This window comes from Aquila chrysaetos, chromosome 24 (assembly GCF_900496995.4).
Source record: "Aquila chrysaetos chrysaetos chromosome 24, bAquChr1.4, whole genome shotgun sequence".
Lineage (NCBI taxonomy): Eukaryota > Metazoa > Chordata > Aves > Accipitriformes > Accipitridae > Aquila > Aquila chrysaetos.
In genome coordinates, this window is record NC_044027.1 from 7,575,599 (window position 1) to 7,594,074 (window position 18,476).

The window sequence follows — 18,476 nt, forward strand, 5'->3', positions numbered from 1 at the left end:
AGCAAAACAAGAGACTTGCAGCAGGGTCTGTGGTTCCCCCAGCCCTTGGACCCATCTCTTGTTATCCACGTCCTGGTGAAGCAGGGGCCTGGGCTTCTTCTGGCAGCACAGTGGCTTGGCAGCAGGGATGCTCTAAGCCACCAGCCTCACTCTCAAGCTGAGGCCAGGCAGACTGGGAGCAGTTGCAGCTGCTGCAGCCAGGACAGCCCAGGGGAGACAGCACAGAAGACCTTGCTTTGAAGGACTTACTTCTCTCTCTTTTGCATTGGGTCACACGCTTGCAAGTGTGGGATGGGTGATTTTTAACTGTACCACGTCTCCAGCAGTAATGAAGGGCAGTCAAGGAACAATGGCTGGGTCCTCCTGCCAAAAAGGCATCTCAGGCTTTGCAAGGCACCCTTACTGCCTAGGGGCACCCGAAAAATTCCCCTCATCCCCCCGCTGGTGGGCTGGCTCACCTCCTTAGTCACTCCAGGCACTGGCTGAAACCATTCAGAAGGACATAGCATTGCTTTTGCCTCTATCCCAGCTGAAACCAGGACACCTGGTCAAGCTCCAAGCTCAGAGGAGGTGTCCCAGGGCCTTTCCCCTTGAGGGTGAACAGGACCTGAGCACTGCTATCCACTGTATGCCCACATTCAGCAGGGTCCTGTACACCAGCAAGAGGTTGGGGTGGCAACAAGACCCTCTGGTGCCCAGCAGTATTCAGAAATGCTCGCCATGAAATGCGGGCAATGCACGCCAGCTGGGAGCAATGCATGGACCACTGTTTGCCAAGCTCGTGGTAGGAACATATCTGAGAGCCTGCTTGGCCTTCAACCCCATGAATTCCTTCTTGCAGCCCCACAGACATATCCTGTGGGTCAGAGAGAGTCCTCCCAGCACCCCTGGGGCATGCTCCCTACCTCTTTGCGGCTGGGCTAGCTTGGGAAGGCTGGTGTTGCTTTTGAGCAAGAAGGGGCAGACAGTGTGTTGGGGCTGTCCGCACTGCCAGGCCTTACCAGTCCCCCCTCCTGAAGGTATGGTCCTTGAGAGGCACCCAGGTCCTAGGAGAGACTCCCAGATAGCCAGACTGGAAGATGAGCAAGCCTTAAACATATTGCAGTGCCTGTGCTGCCCTTCATGCCTCAGAAGAAAGCACTGGCCAGAGGGGCTGGAGGTCCTCCCACAGCCTGTGACCCCCAGCCAGGCTGGGGACCTTAATGAGGAGGGAGCTGAGAGAGACCCCCTCCACCAGACCATGGCAGACTGGGCTCTGGGACCAGGAATTTGCTTCTGGCTTGGAGCTGGTGCTCCAGGAAAGCCCTCTTGCAAAGGCGAGTGCCAGTGCTGAATTTCTGGAGGGTCCTCAGAAGGGCCAAGGTTTGGGAGTGGGTGTAGGATGCCCCTGCATGGCTGGCTTTGAGACAAGGCCTCCAGATCTCACTCCCACCAGCCCACCTCATCCTAAGGAAGACCCTGTGACCCTGTGCCAGGATGACCAGGCAAGTCCAGGCCATGGCAGTCAGGAGGGATGGAGGCAGACGGGTTTCATGCAATGGGACATCCCACGTAATGAGTCTGGTCCCCACCACGTCTTTAAGAAAAACAAGCGAAATGGCAGGGAGGTACAAAAAAACCAACCAAACAACAATTTATTCCTCTTATATTCCCATTTGAAAAGGAGGAAACCACATGCACCTGCTGGGTGCCTGGCTGGGCTGGCATCCCCCTCCTGTGGCTGACACAGAGCCAGTCTGTGCCCCCGTGACATCGCTTCAGTCCAGCTGAGCATCACCACCTGCCACAAGACACGTGTGTGGCCTACAATGCACACTCTCACACGGGAACATCTTACTCATGAAAAAATATATCTGTACATTCATTTTGTGCTTTTTTTTTTGGTCTTACATAAATTAGAAGCGCTTTTGGGGAAAAGGCCTGTTTCCAGATACAGGCAGCTGGGCTGGAAATGCAGAGCAGCCCTGCTGTCCCCAGTCCTCTCCCTCCTGAGGGCTCTCCAGGGCTAGAGTGAAGCTCCACAATGTTCCCATCTTCTCTCAGCAGGTGCTACCCTAAGAAGCTGCTGCACGGGGGGGGGCCTCACCCATCCCACGCAGAGCAAACAGGATGGTGAGCGCCTTCAGCATGGCGCAAGCAGTGATAGGGGAGGACCCCATAGCTGTCCGATCACAGGTGAGATGGTGGTGCTGCCCCTCTTTCCCGGGCAGGAGGTGGGTGACACCAGGAGACCTGCTGGGCTCTCACTGCGTGCCAGCTGCCACTCGAACTTCTCTTCCCCTTTGCATTTATCCAGGCTTTGAAACAGCCAAAGTCACTGCGACTCCAGTCGGAGGTACGAATCCAGTGAGGGAAGTAACGGTTTACAATAGCCTACCGGAGCCAAAATACTAGCTTTAAACACCAGCACGCACGAGCATGCCCGTGCAAGGGTCGGAGTTCCACACGCTGCACAGGGCAGCAGCTTCCAGATACAGCCACAGGCAAAATTTCCTATCAAGGAGCTCAGCATGGGACTGGCCCCAAGGGGCTTGTCAGACCCCGGCTCATCCAGGACTCCTACAGCTCCTTGTTCCTGTTGAGCACCTCCTCCTCCTTCCAGCCGCTGGAGTTCTTCCCAAACTTGTACACCAGCCGTCGCCCATCGACTCTCTCCAGGATCTCTCGTTTGTAGTAATACCTGGAGGAGATGGAGTCAGGGCTCTGGATGCAGCCCCATGGGCTGGGGAGCTGCTGTGGGGGATCAAGGCTGAGCCCTGGTGGGTCTGACCCAGCCCTGTGGGGCAGGTCCCCCCTGGGGACAGGGGAGGGCACTCACCGCATGGCTCGGCTCAGCTTCTCGTAGGTCATGCTGCTGTTTTTCTTCTTCTGGCCCCAGAGCTGAGCCACTGCCTCCGAGCGCAGGAACTTGAAGACACCCTCCCGCCGGTCCTCCCACTTCATCAGCCCCTCATTCAGCTCTGGGTGGATCAGGATGTCCCGGATGAACTCCCACAGGTGGGTACCTCTTGGGGCTGGAAGAGGAGAGCAAGCTGTATAGCTGGGAAGATCCTGTGGGTCCCTGCACTTTGGATCTCCCTAAACCCCCCTGTCAAGGGGCATGGCCAGCAGACGTGGCCCTTCCTCCCATCTGCCCTGCATGGAGCCAAACTGGGGGAGGCAGTCCCCACTCCCGGCTGAAGGGTCCACGTACAGTGCTTGCTCTTCCGGCTCTCCAGGCAGTCTCTGCTCTCCTTGCTGAGTTTTCGGGGCCGTCCCCGTTTCCGCTTGCCATGTTTGCTGTCCCCTTTCTTGCTCCCTGCAAAGCCATCTGTGCACACAGACAAGGGGACATGTTACACTGTGCAGAGCCTGCTGGGTTGCAGCTCCTCCCTCCCTGGCCACAGAGATGTCCTCCTCAGGAACAGAAGCACAGGGGAGAGCTGGTTGGGGCAGGGGGAGAGACCAGGGGCTGCACCCTCTTTTTGGGCCTGGGTACCAGGGAACCATTCCCCTGAGAGCAAGGTCTCCCGATTCCCTCCAGCCTTGGCCCACCTTCATCTGTACCACCATGCTTAGGGCAGCATGCTGTTCATTCCCCAAACCTTGCTGCTTCCTCGCACCCTCAATGTCCCCAGTATCATCGCCAGCTGGGATCAACACTGAACAGAGTTTTCAGTGTCCGGGATCTCTGGCTGCAGCCCTCACCCAGCTGCCACCACCTAACCCTTCCCACCAAGCTCACTGTTGCCCTGGCTACCCCAGCTCTGCCCCAGAGCCTGCACCATCACCATGCTCAATGGAGAGAAACAGACCCATGGCGCACAGAGAACCAGCCTCCTCCCTCTTTCCCAGTGTGGGGATGGATGTTCAGGTGTTGTCCCTAAATCATTGCCAGATGGGATGTGCTCTGCAGCTGCTGGAAGTGCCCTGGAGCAAGCCCTCCTCTCCCAGCTCCCAGGGGGGGGGGAAGCAAACAACTCACTGTCAGGGAAGAGCTTTGCTTCCACAGGGTCGAGGTCAAGGTCACTTCCACCGGAGTCCTGGGAGTTGGGGCTGTGGGACATCACAGGCCCTGAGAGGCAAAGGGACAGGGCTCAGACCACCAGCTGATGGCATCTGAAGATGCTTCTCCCTGGATTCCCACCCCCAGCCCCTGCAGGCAGCCCGGTGCAAGACCCAAACCTGCCCTTGGTGGTGGGGCAGTTCCCCACTGAGCTCCCAGATCAGCGCAAGTGAAGGGACCTTTTTGCAGGGCAAAACACTGACCTGAGACATCAGAGCTGCCTGGGGACATGGCACCAGCCAAGCAGGTGAAGTCTGTGGATAGGAAAGGGTTTGTGGGCTTCATGTCCTCCAGGGAGTCATTGGTACAGGGATTTCCCAGCTCTGGAAGGGACAGAGAAGGGATTAGCCCTGCCCGCACCAGCACATGGTCCCTGGGGCAAAGGCTTGGCCGGGACCCCTCTCTTACCCAGGTGGCTAGAGTCCAGGAAGGTCTCTTGGGAAGTCACATCCTCTTTTTCCAGCAAGTCAATGATCCAGTTCAGTTCATCAGACGCTGCCGGGGTGGGGGGACTGGGATTAGCAATGCTTATTCGGTATGGAGGGGAATGGTGCATACTGGGAGCTAAGCCCAGCCCTGCCTGGACTCTGGTCTGTGCCCCCACGTCCCCCTGCACAGTCTCCCCAGAGCAGCCTCCCCCAGGCAGCCCTCCACAGTGCCCAGGAGGGCACAAGCATGGGGTCCTGGGCTGGGGTGGGCGTCTCAGCCTCATGCTTCGAGCTGCCAGGCCTGGGGATGAAGGGGACATTGGGACACTCACTGATCTCATGCAGGCGGTCGTAGAGTTCGTCCCCCAGGGGCCCAAAGATGAGGCGCATCTGGTCCCTGGTGCAGTGGCAGAGTGCGTGCCCATCCATGTTGCAGCAGGAGAAGTCGATGGAGCTGGCATCGTACTTGTTCTTCTCCACATGGTAGCTGATCCACTCCAGCACCTGCACCTTGGTCCAGAAGTACGGGAGCTCACTGAACCACTCCGGCTTGTCTGCAAGGGATGGAAAGCAAGGCTCAGGGGCAGGGCAGCCATGCCAGAGCTGTGTGCCACACACGGGCTGCCAGCTGCAGTTGGGCACAGGGTCCAGTCCCGTGGTGATCACGCGGGGCACAGCAGGCCCTGCACTTGGAGGGTTATGGGACTAACAGGCACTTAGCACCTGCTCCCAAGTCACTGGCCTCGCTCTGCCCTGCTCCTGTCCTGGGAGACAGCAACAACCTGATGCCCACCCCCCCACACTGGTTTCGGTGACATTTGGCCCATCTGTGCTGGGATCTGCCCTGCTCTGCTGGTATGCTCCCCGCGCCTCCCCTAGGGCCATCCCATGACAGTCCCACTGGTGGAGTGGGACCCCCAGCACCAGAACTGTACTTCCAAACTGTTCTCCTGGTGAGCCCTGGCAGCCCATCCGCTGGGACATGCTGGAAGAGGAGGGCAATGAGTCCCTCATCCTCCATGTGCATCTGATGCGCTCCAGGCATGCCCACCTTGTGTCACCCAGGGTGTCCTCCAGCAACCTTTTAGCCAACACACCCCTCGGGAAACTGAGGCATGGTGCAAGCTGTTGACCTGCCCCAGTAGGACCATGACCTTGCAATGCTCTTCCAAGACAGCTGCTCTGCCTTGCGTGCCTGCTCCCCTGTGCAGCCACCACTGCTCCTCTTGTCCTACCTGTGCTCTGTGCCGGGGGCTGGCTAGTGGGGAGGGTCAGCCCCAGTGTGCTGTCATCCCCAAGGTGTCCCAGCATGTCCAGGGTTGGCTGCACTTCGTCCGGCTGGTACATAGCGCTGATGTAGTTAGAGAAGATGTTGCTGATCTCACAAGATCCCGCCATCAAGCTCTGTGCCAAGAGACGACAGTAAGCCCCGGCCCCGTGGAGGCAGGGGGACCAGAGCCTGCAGCACCCGCAGCACCCCTGGGACCAGGCTGGGTGAGGCCGGACTCTCCCTCCCTCCACCCATCGTCACCTCTCAGGTCACTTCTGCAGAAATACCCGCCCAGCACCCGCCGGCTGGGGCTGGGGCCTGACTCACCACCTCCCCGGGGCCGGGAGCGAGGGAGGCTGAGCCGGAGCAAACCGGGGACACAGCGTCACCGTGCTTGCAGAAAAGTCCCGTCCGCAGCAGCCCGGTCTCACCAGCCCCACTGGCAGCCAGCACAAAGGGACAGCAAGCAGGTGGTTTGCAGAGAATGGTATTGTACAGCCCCTCCGTGGGGATGGGCGTTGCAGGGCATTCAGCCGTCGAGTGCTCCCCCAGCCCCTCGGCACAGCAGTGCTGGGGCTGGCACAGCCTGCTGCCCCACTGCCCACTGCAGGGACTCCAGTGCTGGCAGCTCCAGTCCTCTCAACCAGTCACAAGAAGCACATCCCAGTAACTCTCCAGGCAGGAGGGGACCAAACCCCTGCCCAGCCCTCGTGGAAGAGCCAAATCTTGCTGTTTGCTTGACAAAGCTCGGGGGCTAGATGGGGGCCCCTCCAGACCACCATCTCACTGAGCCCCCAAAAGGGCTGGAAGCTGCGGTGGGAGAACAGGCGTGCAGCGAGAAAAGACCAAGCGCATCCCCTGGCGAGAGCGAAGATGCACAGGGAGGGGAGCAAAGCGGCCATCCCGAGCTGAGGATGTCAACAGGGCCCCGGACGAAAAAGCTTTGGTACCTTCTGTGATGGCAATCCCGGGAGCAGCAGCTAATCCAAAAAGCAGTGAGGGGAGAGGGTGTGCGCCCTGCCCAGCCGCTAGCCACTGCTCATGGGCCTGGGGAGGCTGGTGCCGATGGGCAAGCCCTGCCCGCGTCTCCTCTTTTATAGCACGGGCGGCGTAACGCGATCTGGCGGCCCGAGGGGAATTCCAGCCCGAAACGTTCATGCTCCCAGATCCAGGTGATTTGCATAATATGAACCACCGGGTCCCAGCCCAGCGCTGCCTTGCCGGGAAATCTGGGTTGGCCAGTTTAATCATTGTCAGAGCCCTTGCCCTGCCGGTGCCCAGAGTTTCACCCACACCAGCTTCGCGGGGTGTTTTCTTCGTTGCTGTTTGCCTGGCTTGTGTTTGTTTGCTCGCAGCAGCAGGTTCACTCAGCTCCCGCTGGCAAGCAAACACACCCAGCAGGGCTGGAGCAGGCCCTGAGGGCTGCGCATCTCTCCCTGGTGCTCTCCCTGCGGCAAAGGGGCTGGGAACGCTGCCCTGGGCACCCACTCAGCCTTATGACATCCCCCTGCTCAGGAGGGCAGCCCAGCCCTCGTATCGAGTGGGTGCTTGCATGGGTACCTTGGCCACGTTTGGAGCACAGGCTTGGTCACTCCCCAGTCTGGCACAGGCACAGCTTCTCCCAAAGCAGGAGGAAGGACCCAGTGACCAAGCTGGGCAGATGCTGAAGTGGGACTCAGGTGGGGATGGGTGATCTGTGTGGGAATGGAGCAGAGACAAGGCAGGTGCCAAGTATTGCTGCTCTCTCTGTTAGGATGGGTTGATTCTTGCCTGGGGGAGGTCTGGGATAGGCTGAAGAGCTGTGATGGCCCATTCCCTGCCATTTCACAAGTGCCTGGCACAGGCACACACACACACACACACACACACACACACTCACTAGGGACAGGTGCCAAGGGGCAAGGCGGGATTGTGGGATGCATTTGGGGAACTACCTTCTGGTGGCTCTTTCCCCTCTGGCTCTTGGGCAGGGGTATTTGGGACCCTGTCTGGATGTGTTCATCCTGGATTTAGCCCTGTGCTGGCAGAGGAGCCCCAGGCCAGTCCAAGCCAACAACTTGGCACCCATTTGCCCGGTGCTGGTACTTTGCTGAGCCAGACTCATCCATGCCTGGCACAAACCCAGGGCACTGTGTGAGGAGGGCAGACCCTGGCATCACACAGCCACCTCTAGGTCCTTGTGTCTTCAAACTGGTGCCTGGGAGCAAACCATCTCTTGTGACAAGGTGATGACAAACTGTCGCAAATGTGGATGCCCTACCTTGGCCCGTGGGCCAGCAAGGGCAGGGTGACTGTGTGCCCCATCCCCCTTGTCACGTCACCATGGCCTGCCATGCCATGCTGTAGCCCTGGGGCAGGCAGGGCCAGCATGCCAGCCAGGAGGCACTGGGTCACGCTAGCTGATCACCTGCCCCAGCTTCATTCCTCCACAGCAGAGTCACGAGTGCTGGGTGCTGCTGGGCCCTTTTGTTTCCTGGGCACAGCATCCCATAGCACACAGGAGCAGCCCCTGCCATTGCTGCCATGGGGCAAGCCAAGACCACCGGGGAAAACACCAGTGCTGGACAGACACAGAGCCTTAAGCCTGTGTTCAGCTGGGATCTGAGCCCAGGGCTCCACTGTGCCCAGCTGGGCTTCCAGTGCTCGTGGTTAGAAACCTGCCCCTGGGGAAGCTTTTTCCACCCACTGCTGAAATGCAGGTGTCTCTGGAGCAGAGTGGGACATGACAGCTCTGAGCTGTGCCCTGGGCCACAGGCCAAGGGATGATGGGGAGGGCATGTAGCATTTAGGAGTCTCCTGCCCAAGCCCTGTCCAGACCACCCATGGCTCTCCCACCCTGGGGGATTTCATCAGATGCCTGATGGGGCTCTCTGGCATAGACCACATTGAGCATCCCCTTTCCCATGTCTCCCTTCTCTGCAGACCCATGGCAGACTCTGAGGAAGTACCATGGTCAGTCCGTGCACCCAGCCTACGCCACCGATGGGAGAGGTGCCCTCAGTGGGTGACACCCCCCCCCAGCACCTTAGGTGCACCTGATATGCTGGGAGCCCTCTGGGTCCTCCTGGGGCTCAGTCTGCCCCCTTCCTTCCCCTTGTGTTTGGGAGCCAGGAGGCCAGTGGACCTGAGCAATCCTCCCCAACACCCTGCAGTCACCTTCTGGCTTTACTGACCTGGAGAAACGGCCTTCCTGCCCATCTGCCCAACAAATGTACCACAACCCAGGCCCTATAATGGGGAGAAGATCACAGTGGGGACACTCCCTGAAGATGCTAAGACACTGTGCCAGGAGCATGGGAGAGCATAAGCCTCTCCTGGGGGGTCCTCATGCCCTCCCCAAAGCCACAGGGCAGCAGCAAGCTGCTGGATGGTGCCCATGGGACCCTCCACTGCCAAGGAGCAGCCGCAGCACTGATGAGCTCAGAGCAACTCCTCCTTGAGCCTGAGGATGGGTGGCAGAGGGCTGCCACAATCTCACCGCCAGAACTGGTGGCTCCCAGGGATGTGTCCCTGCTGTCCCCTTGCTGCTGGTCCACCTTCTCAGGCACGTGGGGAGCATGGCACAGGGTGCTGCCAGCCCAGGCATGGCATTTTGCTGGAGCAAGGAAGGGGTGATCATGAGTTTGGATTGAGTTGGTGACACAAGGGCCAGCAAGAAAAGGTGTCTGTGGTGCAGTGAGTGGCTGGGACACCAGGTGGGAGGGGGATGCTACTGATGTCACCTGCCCTGCCAGGAGTAATTTGGCCCATGATACCCCCACGTTTGTTGCCCCACAGATCCTGTTTGCCCTGGCAGCACCGCGGTGTGGCTGTGGGTACGGAGGCTCACACTGAGATAAGCCATGACACAGGCTGAGGGTGACGCAGGACACAGTGCTGGAGACTGATATGGCTCTGGGCACTGCCAGCTCTCCAGAGACACTGTTAGGGCCGGACTGGCACCGGTCTCAGGCAAGGTGTGTTTTGAGCCCAGGGCCGGGGAGCCCCAGCTCTCACCCTGTGGTGGCAGCAGGGTGTGGGGTGCCCCACGCGGGGAGCGGGCTGTGTGCCAGGAGGAACCGCATCCGGGGCGGTCGGTGCGGGCACAGCCCGTGGCTGGCGGCTCTCCGCTCAGCTGCTCCGTCCGACCAGTTTAACCAGTACTGGCTGGCTGGGAAAGAGAAAGTGGAGGTTGCTGAGGCTGAGGCACAGCCCCGCGGAGTTGGGGGTACAGCTCGCTGCCCGCCCTCCCCGCCCCACAGCACCTGGGGCTGGGGCAGGTTGGCTCCCCAATGTCTTGGGGGGGCACAGGCTGGTGCCAGCATCGGTCACCTCTGGGCGCTCAGCGGGCACCACACGCTGGCACCGGGGTCACCTCCGCCCCACCTGCATCCCCCACCCCAGCATCCCCACCTGGGCAGCCCGGGAGGGGACCCTGCTGCCCCCCAGCTCCAGCCGCTCTGCCGAGCCCCGGGCACGGCGGTCCCGCAGCCGGGGCTGCCACCTGCCGGCTGTCCCCAAGGCCACCGCTCCCCTCGGCCAGCCGGGCCGCTCCCCAGCATGGGATGGGCGGGCGCCCAGTGTCCCCAGAAAGCCCATGTCCCCCAGGACCCCGGCCCCAGGAGAGCCGCCTGCCCCGAGGGGCGGGCGACCGGGCAGGGGTGTGGGCAACCACAGCGGGCAGGAGGCACCCAGCCCCTGCCCCACAGCACCTTTCCGCAGTCCCTGGGCCCCGCAAGCTGGGGGACCCCCGGGGGGTGATGCCATGCTGCAGGATTGGGGATGCTCTGACTTCTGCGGGGGGTGGCTGCCACTCTGGCTTAGGACTGCCCGCTTGGGCCCCTTCCTCCTCTCCTCCTCCTCCTCGCCAGGAGAGGGGCAGAGCCAGCCCGGCCGAGTCTGTGCTTCCTCCACCTCAGCCCCTTAAGCTTCCCCCAGTGCAAAATATCTGCCCTGTCTGCTGGAGGACTCAGTGCCTGTAAGGCTGCAGGTCACTTCTCACAACACACGGTAGGGCCAGAAGGGCTGTAGCAGCATCAGGTCACCCAGCCTTTCCCCCAGCCCCTGTGCCAGGTGCTTCAGGATGGGATGGGTAGTTCCTGGCTGTGCTCTTCCCCTCTTCAAAGCCATCTCTGCTCCCTCACTTCATCTCAGTATGTTTTATTTGTGAAGACAAAGAGGCAAGGAACAAACACAGCCATTGAAAAAACATGTACATCATGAGACCAAAATAACTTACACTATTTACAGGAACACATCAGGGTATAAAATATATGTACACACCTTGTCCTTTGACAAACCCAGACTGCTGGGCTGGGCTGCATGACCCAGCAGAGAAAAAAAAGCCTTCACAAGAGTTGGCCTCTAGAAAACAGCTCCAAGCAAGAAAAGGCACCTGCTATTTGCCATACTTGTGCAGCGGGAAGGGGTGACAAAGCAGGCGCTACAACGCTGCAGCTGCCGAAGCCCTGTCGCAGGGCTGGACCGGAGGGTAGCGGGTGGTCCCAGGACATGGGGGTGCAGAACAGCTGGCAGGTACCAGGGGCAGAGCTGTTATGGATGAGGGGACAAGCCCCTGGGGGCAGGAGAATGGTGCAGGGCTGTGCTTTTCTGGGGGTGAGGCCCAGGAGGCCAGGCCAGGCCAGGCCAGGGTCTGGGGGTCAGGGCTCTGCTGGGCTCCCTCCCACTTACAGCTGGAGCACCGTGCAGTACATGGAGGCACCAGGGGTCCCCTTCCCTCCCCAGGAGGGTGAAGGGGGCTCAGAAAGGGCATGCAGCCTGCAGTACAGAGCAAAGCCCCAGTGAGGTTGCTGAAAAGCAAGTGGGAGCCCTGTGCTCTGCAGGGATCGTACCTGGACCCCATCCAGCATGGGACAGGGGAATGACTGGGATAGGGACACTAGGAGAGCATCCTGGGGAGCAGGCACTGGTTCTGCAGCACCAAGGCAGGAGGCAGTATCTGTGACCCCAAAGCAGCTGTGCTCAGAGGTGCTGGGGAGGACCAATGTACCTGGGGGGACAGGACCCTGGTGCTCCAGCCCCTCACAGCTGGCCAGACTGAGAGATGCACTACCAGCCTGGCATTTGTGCCATAAGAGCATAGGTGCCAGGGAAGGCGCAGTGCCTAGGCTCTCTGGGTGGGCTCACAGTGCTTTTGGGCTCCTGAGTCATCTCCATCATTTGAGTGTGCAAAGCTCAGCTCTGGGCCAGGACTACACCCTCAGCAGAGGCTGGAGCTGGCTCCTGTGTGCTGGAGGGAGGAGACCCACAGAGCAAGAGTCAGGGCCTGGGACAAAAGCATCACCCAGAGATTTGAGGAAGGGAAGGACTTCCCTGGACTGCAGGTATCATCACACCCTTGGTGCAAACCAAGGCACCCAAGGGTGAAGCAAAACGAGGTGCATGGTGTGAAGGCAGCTCCAAAATGTCCCTGCAATAGAGGGGCTGAGGGGCTCAGACACCACAAGAAGGGACTTAAGCTATGCAGCAGTGCAAGTCCTGAGCCCCAGGGGAGCACCCCAGCACAGTGCAAAAGGATTAAACACCTCACCTGCTTCCTCCGGCAGGCAAACAGCCCTCACTGACATCCCTCAACCCACCTCCACCTTGGTTGTCCAAGCCCATGGCCCCAGTCTGAGCTCTGAAGGACCAGAATCCAAGGGGCCACCCTTGCTAGACCACCTGCATGTTAGGACCTTGTGCTTTAGTGTTTGGGGGAACCTGCCCCTCCCAACCCAACAGTGTGACTCAGAGCTGTGAGCCCCTTCCCAAACCCCATTGTGCCAGGGGAGTGGAATACGACCCTGTGTTGGCTCCCCAGCCCCAAGTAGGGGGTAATCTGGGGGCTCCAGGGCTACCCTGGTTTATGTTCAGTGCCTGGGACAGGATCTAGATTCAACTATATTTTGGGGATGAAAAAATCAAACATCACACACAAGAATCAGCTTCTCTCACACACCGCCTCCACCCTGGACAAAGGCTTTTACAGCACTAGTTCACGCTGCTCGAGGCTGCCACCAGATTACAGCAGGCTCTGGAAAATTGTGACTAGGACTAGCCCATTCCAGCAGTCTGCTTTGCATGGACATTTCCCAGACAATAAGGGCTTCATTGCATCCACAGAGAGTATCTGTGAGACCAGAGGCAGGAATACAGGCTGAGCTGAGCCTCTCAGAGGTCCCTTTCCACCCTTCAAAGGGACAAGAGGGACCACTTCCAGACTGCAAATCAACCCAATAACTGACAGCAACAACACCAAGCCTCAGTCCAAGCACCCCACCAGCAACAGGAGCAAAATCTCAGTGTTGTGACTCAGTTGGGGGATCCCACTGCAAAGGTGGGAGCTGGGAACACAGGGGAGAGCAGGATGCTGGTCCTGCTATGCTGCGCAGGAGACGGCAGGAAGGGGAACACAAGGGGCGGCTCAGACATGCAGCAAGGTGGGGGTGAGGCCACGTGTCCCCAGGATGAATTCAAGTGTCAAAACCATAACAATAACAATAATTAAGAGAAGAAAAGACTAAAAACACAAACTCCCCACCCTATCCCCAAAAACGAAACCCAATGACGACAGCACCCAGCTTGCACCATGAGGTAGCTAAACCAGATCAACACCCAAGAAACTCTTTCCTGCGTGGTAAATACCAACCCACACAGATACTAAGACGTACACACACACACAATGCTATGGGATCACAGTCACTGCTTACTTCAAAGACCCCCCCCCCTTTCCAGACACTTGCTGCTGTGCCGCAGTACCCAGCTCACTCCACCTGCAGGCTGCAAAAACCTTGAAGCCCCCTCAACATGCTGCTGGACGTAGCAGTGAGGTGGATGCTCAGCATCATCCAGGATTGGCCACTCAGCCCTGGGAAATGAAGCAGGCACTTGCAGCCTACACACAGGAAGAAACTGGTGGTGAAAGACAAGGTAGTCTGACCCCAAGCCCCACAAGAGCAGGTCCCTTCACTGACTTCAGGAGGGAGCAGCGAGAGGTTTCCTGTTGGGCACTGGCAGATCTTGTGCAGACACCGATGCACACAGTGCATCTGGCTACAAACACCCCCCCCACACACACACACACCCCCAGCCAAGCAAAGGCTAAACTGGCTGAGGAATGAGCAGGGAAACCCTCTCCAAGACAGGCTTGGAGGGCCACACCTCCTCCAGCCCCCCACATCTGTGCATCAGGGTGCCCCCATGCTTTTTTTTTTTGCCCCCTCCAGTCCCGCAGGGTGCAGAGCCCAGAGCTGCCAGCACTGGCACCACTTCTCCACCAGCTGCAGCAGGAGGGCTCCTTGCCTCAATGCAGCCACCAGTCCAGGCCTGTGCAGGGCTCAGCCACAATCACAAAGGACTGGACACAGTCCTGGGCAGGGTCACACCCACGCACGCCATCATGCCCTCCACCAAGGCAAGGCAGTAGAATGGGTTTTCCCCCCCGCCAAAAGGCAAACCCCTCCATCAAATCAACAGAGATGCTCCTGTCTTTCAGGATGTGGAGGAATTACCATGCTCCACCCAGAATGGTTTTAACAAGGGCTGGTGGCAAATGATCTGGGGCTGGTCCATGAGTCACCATGGTTGGAGAAAGCAGAGGGAAAACAGTCTGTGCTTTATGGGGCAGGTCCTGGAGCCCCTGACCGCTGAGATCCCAGTTCAGTGCTGGTAGGATCATGTGGAGAAATCCTTAAATTTGAGTTCAAACGCTGCTGCTTCTGTGACAGAAGGGAACTAAGAGCATGTGAGGCAAGAGCACCAATCCTAGGGTCTCCTTGGCCATCCTGCGAGAAGCCCTGCCCGGTCCAGGGCACGATGGAGCAGGGGATGGTCCAGCAGGCCACAGGAGAGATGGAGAAAAGCTCCAGTGTGAGACCAGGGCCTTGCCAGCCCCTTGAACAGGAGAGAGGGAGGAGGGAGCCTGGAGAAGCTGAGTGCCTGGGGAAACACTCCTGGATAGAGCTCCCAGCCTTTCATGGAGATTGGACTGTGCAAGATCATCCACTGCAGGATTGTCCTTCAAGCATTGGGTGAATCAGGGGACTTGTGCAAGACCAGCGTGTGCAACCCCTTCCTCACCCTGCTTCTGGCACAGCTGACTCCAACCTGGCCTGTCCTCCAGCTGCTCCATGCCTTGCTGGGCCCTCTCTGGCTCCCGGATCCACGGGGGCCGACAGGCCAAACCTGAGCTAGCCCCCCTCCCAGGTAGAGGGCTGAGAGCAGAGCCTGGGGGAAGGATTTACAGCCTCCAGCTCCCAGTGATGGCAGAACAAGATGGGCCCACAGGGGTGGGGGTGACAAATCCAGCCTTGGCTTCTTTGCCCTGTAACCTCCATTCTTGCTTTGTTTCTCCATCTCAAGGGGGTTAACATGCTGCAGGAACCCACCACAAAAGCCCTGCTGAGGGCCAAGGTGTCAAGAGCAGGGCTAACCAGCCCTTCCCTTCCCCACTGCAGAGCAGGGTGGGCACATGGGGAAGAGCCCGAGAGCCATGGGTCAGTTGAGTTTATGACTGGCGTTTGGAGAACATCGAAGGGAACTGCAGCGGGTTGTTCTTATGAAGATCTTCCCAGGCTTGCCATGTCTCCAGATCTGGGACAGGGCAAAGGAGCTCAGAGGTGCACAGCTCCAACCGCTGGGGACAGGTAGATGGAAGATGGGAAACGATGGGACTACCTGGAAATCCTTCTGCAGACCCCCAACAGCAGAGAGGCTGTCCCATGAGTAACATCTTCAAAGAAACAGCCCCTCTATGCTGTGGTCCTGGCCAGCAGACACCAAATGTCCTCGTGGCCATGGAGTGGAGAAAGACTCCTACAGGAACCAGCCCCGGAGCCAACAGGGACAGAAGCAGCAGATCATGGTGGCAGCAGGGAATTGGGTGTCTTTGAGAAGGAGTCAAGGAGCTCTGACCCCTGGAAGTCCCAGCAGGCATTACAGCAGGGTGAGTGAGAAGACAGACGAAACACTTCCTGGTCAATGGAAAACCATCAAGAAACCTCAGTAGGAGGGAAGGTGGAGCTGACGGTGACCCACAGAGCTGCCTCCTCACAGGGGCTGGCAGTGCTCAAAGTACCATATGGGACATCGTCCACCCCATTGCGTCAGGCACAAAGAAATCCCTATCCATGGGCTCCTGTAGGTGACCGGGTCTTGATAGCGAGGGAGAGGTACTGTGACCTTCACCCTCCTGTCATGTCTTCCAGCCTTTTTGCAGTTCTTAGTTTGACCCCGCGGGTAACCTCCTCCCGCTCCACAGCTTCACTGTCAAGTCGCTGAGAAACAAAGGTGAGAGGGATGGTGTGACCCAGGGGTTCCCACAGGAGCCCTGCAGACATGCTGCAGAGAGGCACTGCGAGCAGAAATGCTCCCCACCCCCAGCCCATGGCAGCATGCAGCCCACAAGACTTCCAGGCCCTTTTCTCTTGGCAGGAGGTTGCCCAATCCATTTTGGGGAGCAGGCAGGCCCAATGGGGCTCAGCCTCCAGCTCACCCCACTGGCAGCAGTTGGGGACAAAGGGAAATGGTGAACTCCAGGGCTGACCCCAACAACAGGACTCCTGAACCCCTTGAATGAGCTCTAACTAGGTCAAAGCAGTGACACCACGGAGAGCTGCTGTGCTTGTTCTCCCCAGGGCATGGGCTGCTTCAGGGGTGGCTGCTGGCTCCCACCCCACCATCCATGCAAGGGTGTGGGCAGGCCACAGCTTCCACAGAGCTGCCACAGTAGATGTGGGCACTTGGCAAGGAAAAAAAAAAGCAAACCAAAACAATGCAGGGTTATGGCGGGGACAAAGGGGCAAGTCACTTCTAGCAAAGATTTATCAAGTGGGGAAAAACGCAAAATAGTTTCATACCGTGAAGAAGCAGCTCAGACCAGAGAGAAAGAAAAAGAGAGAGAGGAGCAAAAGCAAGCAACAGAGAGAAAGACAGACGGAGAAAGAGATGGAGAGAAAGAGAAAAGGAAAGGAAAGACAGAAGGAGAGTGCATGAGCGAGAGAGTCGGAAAGAGCAGGAGGGTCAAGGCAGACTAGTAGCACGGCCCTTTATGGCAAGGACGCGTCGTGGAAGGCAAGGGGTGAGCCCAGGCACGTAATTCCATAACTTTACCCGGCAGTCACTGTGGCACAGATGGGAGGTGGGGAGGAGGAGAGACAGAGAGAGACAGAGAAAAAGGAAGGGAGAAAAGGGACATGGTCGAAAAGAGGATATCAGAGTCTTGCTGCCAAAGAGCTCCCCGAGAGCAGCAGAGGATGCCCAGCCCCAGGAGAGAGGGGTCCCTGCGTGGGGGATAACCCAGGGTGTCACCGGAGCGCGGGCAGGGGACGGCCGGGGGAATAGCTCTTGGCACTGCAGTGGGCAGGCCATGTCATGGGGCAGGCTAAGGTGGGCAAGATGAGATGAAGAAGTGGAAGGACTAGAAAGCTGCCAGACTCCCCCCTTCCTTCCCTCCCTCCCTGCTCCCTGTCCACTCTGCACAAACCCACCCAGGCCCGGGGATGACAGTTCAACCCACGGATGTCCCACCTCCCAGGGGCTCTGGGGAGCAGAAGCCTGGGGCTCACCTGGAGGCAGTGAAGATGTGCTTTGAGTTGGTGCAGATGGCATTGATGGGGCTGTCATGCCCTTTGATCTCCCCAACCGGGGTGAAGGTGTCCACATTCCAGACTTTGATCATGCCTCCTCGGCAGGCACTCAGCACCATGGGGCGGCCAGGGATGAAGGCAAGGGCACAGACCCAGTCTTTGTGGGCATTGGGGATTTGCTGTAGTTATGGGCACAGAGCAGAGATAGTGACCAGCCTCATCTGCAGCACCACCAGCAGCCTCATGCATCCAACCTGGGAGGCTCAGATCCTCACTGTCACCCCTGGCCTGATCTGGATTGTGGGGCTAGTGATGCAAAGTTAGGAGGCCAAGGGGATGGATTCAGAAGTCAGGCTTTGGTTTGTCCCCTGGGCAGGAGACAACAATCCTGTCTTCAGAGACTAACATGATACCCAGCACTGCAATTGATGCTGCAGCCTGTGTGCCAGGGAGAGCTGGCAATTATGAGTGCCCTACACCACAAACTTATGGGGGTACAGAGCCACCTCACACATGCACTACCAGATTCTCAGGAATGGCATTGCCCTCCCTGGTTAGCTCAGTGCAGGACAGTGGCACCAGGTCCCTGAACAAAGGTCCCCCCAGATCCCCAGCAGCAACGCTCCTCTGCCCCATGTTACCCGAGGACCTGTGCTGTATGCTCCCCTCCAGACCTGGATAAGTTCCTGCTGCTCCAGATCCCACTTCTTTATGCCGTTGTCCCTGGAGCCGCTGAAAAGGATGTCTCCCTGGATGGCCAGGCACTCGATGCCATCGTAGTGAGGGGGCTCAAAGTTGTGAGTGGGGCCAATATTGCCCACCATGCCCTCAGCAATCTCAAACACCTGGGGAAAAACAGTGGATGAGAGACCCCAGATGACACTGGAAACAGAGTTGATTCTCTCTTAGAAAGCTTGGACATCACCCTCTGTTTTCTAGGCTCAGGGCACCCAGAGTGATGCTGGAAAGGGGAGTGGGCATTAGCCAGTGGAGGTTTTTAGGGGCTGAGGTCTCTCCAGGGGGCCTGCCACCATCAGGGGACGTTTGCCACTAGAGACAGCCCCCATTCTGCTGCATTTTACTCATGGTGAACTTTCACACACCTCCACAAGCCAAGCTAACAGCTTGCAGCTGTCAGAAGAGTGGGATCCTGCCTCCCTCATCATCTC

General features: G+C 58.6%; 2 protein-coding genes across 5 annotated transcripts in view; both read right to left on the reverse strand.

The window, feature by feature from the left end:
- Positions 1-1,608: 1,608 nt before the first annotated feature.
- ELF3 (E74 like ETS transcription factor 3) lies at positions 1,609-6,829 on the reverse strand. The gene is made up of 9 exons (XM_030001189.2): positions 6,694-6,829; positions 5,709-5,877; positions 4,806-5,027; positions 4,454-4,540; positions 4,249-4,368; positions 3,965-4,054; positions 3,194-3,310; positions 2,819-3,014; positions 1,609-2,680 (listed from the first exon to the last, which is right to left on the reverse strand). Exons 2-9 carry the CDS (start codon positions 5,869-5,871, stop codon positions 2,560-2,562), a joined length of 1,116 nt encoding a protein of 371 aa, XP_029857049.1. The 5' UTR covers positions 5,872-5,877; positions 6,694-6,829; the 3' UTR covers positions 1,609-2,559.
- A 4,037-nt stretch (positions 6,830-10,866) lies between these two features.
- Positions 10,867-18,476, reverse strand: part of KIF21B (kinesin family member 21B) — a 43,977-nt gene continuing 36,367 nt past the window's right edge. For 2 of the 4 annotated variants that reach the window (XM_030000632.2, XM_030000631.2), the window contains 3 exons: positions 17,982-18,152; positions 17,287-17,486; positions 10,867-15,996 (listed from right to left, as the gene is read on the reverse strand). In XM_030000632.2, the coding sequence (XP_029856492.1) occupies positions 15,942-15,996; positions 17,287-17,486; positions 17,982-18,152 (426 nt within the window). In that variant the 3' untranslated portion in view covers positions 10,867-15,941. Of the gene's footprint in view, positions 15,997-16,631; positions 16,842-17,286; positions 17,487-17,981; positions 18,153-18,476 lie in introns of those variants that run through there. The other 2 variants (XM_030000630.2, XM_030000629.2) reach the window with 2 other exon arrangements.